Source organism: Mobula hypostoma, chromosome 14 (genome assembly GCF_963921235.1).
Source record: "Mobula hypostoma chromosome 14, sMobHyp1.1, whole genome shotgun sequence".
In the NCBI taxonomy this organism is placed as follows: domain Eukaryota; kingdom Metazoa; phylum Chordata; class Chondrichthyes; order Myliobatiformes; family Myliobatidae; genus Mobula; species Mobula hypostoma.
In genome coordinates, this window is record NC_086110.1 from 187575 (window position 1) to 193574 (window position 6000).

The window sequence follows — 6000 nt, forward strand, 5'->3', positions numbered from 1 at the left end:
TATCTAAAAGATGAGTGTCAGATGTTTGGACAGGGTGCAATTTCAGTGCTTGCCATAGGTGCTATTTTCCGTAGATATGCTCCTACATTCTCCCCCCCCCACCCAGTTTATTCCTACGCTGACCATTCCCACCACTGCCAATTCCCGATATTGCCCATTCCCCAAACATCATTCTCCAGTGGCCATTTCAACACTGACCATAGGTAACACTGAACATTCCCACTGGCTATTCCCACACTGACCATTTCTACACCACCCGTTCCCATCACTAACCATTCGAACACTGACCATTCCCATTACAGATCATTCCCACACTTACCATTCCCAATACAGACCCATCCCACACTGACCATTCCCATTACAGTCCATTCCTAACACTGACCGTCCTCAGAGTTTAATTGCTATAATTAGTCACTAGAATGACCTCTCCCGACGTTGGTCATTCCCACTTTTATTTACTCCCCATTCCAGTCCCTTCATCTGAGTTTTTGGTGCCATGCTGTGGATGGATAGAAATATTTTTTCTCTTCTTGTTTCTTCCCACAGTGTTACGGCGGTTAGGTTACCGGACAAATTGACCTATGTCGTCTATGAGTTTTGGGAGAGCGAGGAACAATGGAAGCAGTAAGTGACACAGTGGGAATCCTCCCCTGCTCTGGGAATCCCTAGCTCTCCATCACAGTTCTGCTGCGTAGTTCCATCACAGTATCTCCACCCTATGTGTTCATTCCATCTCTGTGTGGGAGCAATCCAATTAGCCCCACTCACTTCCCGCTCCACAGCCGTTCACTTACTAATTCAGCTGCCTAGCCGTCACTGTAATGGAACTTCTCCCACATCCCCCAGCCACGTAATTTAGAAGCCCCACACACATTTCCACCACCAGCAGTTCTGTAGCCCGTACCCGCCGTGTCCTCTGAGTCCTCATCCTCTTGGGCTCTCCATCACTGAGACAGTCTTGCTACTTCATCTGTGATCTCTTCCGTTTTTAATGCCCCCATCAGGTCCCCTCACAAACTCCCCTGCTCCAAGGAGAATGACACTAGCTTTTCCAGCCTCTCTACAGTGCCTCATTCCTGGAATCACTTCCGTGAACTTCTTCCATGCCCTCTCCAAAATCCCCACACCTTTCCTTCTGGAAGTCCATCCTGAGTCGCATCAACTACAATTCCCAATCTGGCCCTCTCTGGTACTTCATCAATGAAGTCTACAAAGTTATGGAGATGCAGCTTGCATTCTGATCACTAATCATTGTGTGCCCGTCCATAACAAAAGGGGTAAGGCCTTTCAACCCTGCCCCACCATTTATTATGATCATGTCCGATCTGCCCCAGAGCTCAGCTCCTCCTCTGTGTCAGTCTCTCATGGCTCTCAACTCTCCAATTGTGCAGAAGTTTAGTTATGCACTCCTTAAATCCCCTTAATCTCTAGAGGTTCACTTACCTCTGAAAAAGAAAATTCCCACACACATTAATTCCAAATCCATGAAATATAGCTAATTCCATTCCAGCTTGTTCCTAAATCTGCCTCCACCAGGAAGGTCAAGGCTACACTTTAGAAGCAGCTCATCTTTCCAGTCCGTCTGCTTTAGCAAGCTTCATCCTTCCGAGAACCTTGACCTCCTCTTCCTCTGTGGAACCTCCAGTAGCAATTTCTTCCTAGACTCCAATAGCAAAGTTTCCCCTACATTCCTTTACCTGTTCTCATACATCTGGACAATTTTTGGATTGGTATTTAATGTTTGTTGCCAGACTTCTTATGTAGCTCTCTCTTTGCCTGTCTTGTTTCCTTCTTTTATCCTTTTTTCTTTAATTTTCCTCTCCTTGTATCTCTCATTCCCAATTCACATTGCAACTACCACTGCAGAGAATTAAGCTTCACATTTTTCAGGAACTTACTGGTTTTACTGGGATGTAACTGACCCTTCTCAACCCAAGTGTACTCAGCCCATTTTGCACCCACCCCATCAATCACACAGTCACAGAAATCCGCCATCTCTCTCACTCATGTACAATCCCACCCTTGCCATAGGGAAAGGACAATGAAATCCCCTTGCCACTGGCAGCTGGTTCGTCTCCACCGTCCGGACACTTGATGGTTAATTCTGTACCCTGAGCTCTTGACTGGCAGCATCTAAAGAAAGAGCCAGATGTCTGCGTTGGATGTGATGCCAAATTAAACAAAGTGCTTCTGCCTACAGCTGAGGAAGGGAGATACAACCTGGGAATGCTGGAATCTGAAGTAACACACACCAAGCTGTAGGAACTCAGCAGGGCAAGCAGCACCTGTGGAAGGAAATAGATAGTCGATGTTCTGGGCTGAGATCGTTCCTCTGGACTGGAAGACTGAGTAAGGGCCTTCGGTCTGAAATGATGACTCAGCTTCTTTCTCCACAGGCGCTGTCTGGCCGCAGTGTTTCCAGCATTTTCAGAATTCCAGGGTTTGCAGCAGATTTGAATTATATCTCCAAAACTGGTGCCCAGTGCCCCAATCTCTATCAGTATCAACCCATGATCTACTCAGTGGATCCAGTGAAGGGTTCTCCCTGCACTGACCACCCCTAACGTTCAATATTTTTGTGCTGACTGCAGCCGTGTAGTCACTGTTTGTTAAACTGAGAACAAGGTGCACACAGTCAGTCTCTCAACCTCCAGCTGGTGAGAGTTCTCACTCACTTCCCCTCTCCACCTGTCTTTCCATCAGACATCTTCAAAGCGAAAGGGCCAAAGTGTTCCAACATGTCAAAGTCGATGCACTGACTCAGTCCGAGACCGTCTCTACATTGCTCATACCAGGTAGGAGTCCGTGACGGTGAACTCAAGGCAGAAGGGCAGAAGCACCACAACGTGCAGGATCTGTCCCGTGATGGGTGTTGCTGCTCATTAACATCACTGGGACTCTCCCAAACAAAACTGTGGGGAATCTTTCACCAGGAATGCTGGAGGGACTGACAGTGTGGGGGATGGGGAGAGGGGATTAGACTGGGTGGGGACGGTGAGAGGGGATTAGACAGGGTGGGGGATGGAGAGTGGGATTAGACTGCGTATGGGATGGGGAGAGGGGATTACACTGGGTAGGGATGGGGGAGTGGGGATTAGACTGGGTGGGGACGGTGAGAGGGGATTAGACTGGGTGGGGGATGGAGAGTGGGATTAGACTGGGTATGGGATGGGGAGAGGGGGATTACACTGGGTAGGGATGGGGGAGTGGGGATTAGACTGGGTGGGGGATGGCGAGAGGGGGATTAGACTGGGTGGGGGATGGGGAGAGGGGGATTAGACTGGGTGGGGGATGGGGAGGGGGGGCTAGACTGGTTGGGGAGAGACAGTAAACGGAGTTAAGGAGGGGATTATTGGATGATGTTCCAAAGGGAATGGGAGGTGGAGAGGAATTGGATTGAAGGTGGTTCAGGAGAGGGGTGTGAAATTCGTCCAAGTGTTGAGCAATAGGGAGAAAGCTGTATGAGAATGGAAGGGGAGAGTTCGGGATATTAGATTGGATTTCACCCTGCCTTGGTCATGGTTAACGTTCTGTTGCTCTCTCTCCTTTAAGCTGCTTGGTGCACTCTGGATGGAAAATAACTGGGAGGTTTCGGGAAGCTGAGCGGAAGGAGCTGCCGACTGACCAAACACACACCGTCGCTTACTGAAAAGGCAGCTACCTCAAGAGGCTGAGAGCTTGGTCTATTTTGTAATGCATTACTTCCGGGAATATTTGTTGACTATTTTGCGCGTGTTATTTATTAAAGAGAATTTGTCTACCTGAGATGAGCACGTCTGACAGACCCTACACAAGTGGCAGGAGCTCAGTTAGGGGAGATCGGAGTGACCTGCTCTATCTGTCCTGATCCAATCCCTGTGCAGACACGGTTGTGGGATTGGACATAGCTGCCTCTGTCCGACCTCATTGTGTCTTGGTCTGGCCTGACGGCCTTCAATGTGGAGTGATCTGCCACCGTCGTTGGAGGGAGCCTTGGTCGTGGCCGCGAAGATTTCGGTTGGGAGGATCAGCTGGATTACAGCTGAAGCCAATGAACCTACATCCTCCTGATCGGGAGATTGTCCCAACTGGTTCAGTTCTTGTGTTCAATAGTCATGGAATGGAACTTGATGCCACATTGTATTTTCCAGGTTCTCTGACAGATCCCACTCTCATACCCCTCTTGTTTTCTCTCATCTTTGACTCCCTCCGGGGTGTCCCTTCCCATCTCTCATGTATTTCATCCATCTCCCAATCCTCCTGTACTCTTCTCCACACTTCCTTCTGCTCAAACCTCACTCTGATCTCCAGTGCCCATAAGCTATCTTCATTTTCCATTGCTCCTTGTTTCTCCTATAACCCCTGCTGTATTTCTTTACCCCTCTCTTCCTCCTGCCTTCCCACGAAGGCACTGGCAGATCATTTGGACAATAGAAACCCAGGAGATGATGGACTTAAAAGGCAATCAGGTAGACACTGATAAACACACTCCAACAGAAGCTGATGCCACAGACACGGTCTCAAACAGATATCCACAGACTCTATGACCCACAGAATCTCTGACCCGCAGACCCTATGACCCGCAGACCCTATGACCCACAGACCCTATGACCTGCAGACCCTATGACCCACAGACTCTATGACCTGCAGACTCTATGACCCACAGACTCTATGACCCGCAGACTCTATGACCCGTAGACTCTATGACCCGCAGACCCTATGACCCGCAGACCCTATGACCCACAGACCCTATGACCTGCAGACCCTATGACCCACAGACCCTATGACCCGCAGACTCTATGACCCGTAGACTCTATGACCCGCAGACCCTATGACCCGCAGACCCTATGACCCACAGACCCTATGACCTGCAGACTCTATGACCCACAGACTCTATGACCCCTGGACTCAGACAGACTCAGACAGTGACCCATGGTCACAGACAAAAACACCCTCAGACTCAGCCATCCACACACTTGGACCAACACCCACAGACTCAGACAGACACCCACACCCAGATAGCCACAGACACAGTGACCCACAGGCACAGACAAAAATACCTACAGAATCAGACAGACACTTGCAGAAACAGAACCCCACGTGCAAAAATATCCACAGAGAAAGACAACCAGAATCACAGACAGACACCCATGCGATGATGTGCACGTGGTGGTCAGCTGTATCCTGAGAAAACCCAAGCCCTCTTTCTGTTGTGGTTTGTACTGAGCTTACAAACATTGACTAATCGTTTCAACTGATGCTGACTGACTTGCTGAGTTCCTCCAGTGCATTGTGAGTGTTCCTTTGACAACAGCATCTGCAGATTATTTTGTGTTTGTACTGAGCTGCTGCTCGGAGTGGAGCCCATTCTTCACAGGGTGGGGGAGAGGTGCACCCTTCTCTAGGGTTAATGACTAGGGGCTGTCAGACAACTTGCCCTTTTGCTTTAGGTGTTGATTTAGCTGAGTTTCCCATTAGTTACAAGGAAACAATAATAACTGAAGACATAGAGGAAGAAACGTACATCGGTTTTCACCATGAGCATGGGACCCTCTGTGCTGCTGTTGGACATTCTAATTAATTACATACATGGCATTGTCGAAATAAAGTTGATGTTAAACCCAGTTAATTCTCCCAGCCTATTCATTGTCCATCCTGGTCATACCATCTTTTTGTTTTCTACTGTTGAAGTTACAGCGAGGTAAGAGAATGTGTCTAGGCAAGGAAAGATTGTGGATAGAGTGCAGATAGCTTCCCTTTGCATGCAGTGGGGCCAGAGACATTTTGCTCATGGAGGCCAGATAAGCCAGATACAACAACTAAGGGAGAATTACTAACTTCAAAGTATCATCAGTTGTTGGCTTGTAATTTCTATTGACTTTGAGCACCTACATTGTGAATGACAATTGATCTTGCAAGTAGGAATCTGAACAAACACAGTGTATCAACTGGTCAATATCCATAACTGCAAGTCAATTCTGTGTAGCAATGTCATTTCTAGCCTTCGGAACAGCGTGGTGA

The 6000-nt window shown here is 48.4% G+C and overlaps 1 protein-coding gene across 1 annotated transcript in view; it reads left to right on the plus strand.

The window, feature by feature from the left end:
- Positions 1-5597, plus strand: part of necab2 (N-terminal EF-hand calcium binding protein 2) — a 101069-nt gene extending 95472 nt beyond the window's left edge. Inside the window, exons 11-13 of the mRNA XM_063067336.1 lie at positions 547-624; positions 2704-2795; positions 3553-5597. Of these exons, the coding sequence (XP_062923406.1) occupies positions 547-624; positions 2704-2795; positions 3553-3581 (199 nt within the window). The 3' untranslated portion in view covers positions 3582-5597. The remainder of the gene's footprint in view (positions 1-546; positions 625-2703; positions 2796-3552) is intronic.
- Positions 5598-6000: the final 403 nt, after the last annotated feature.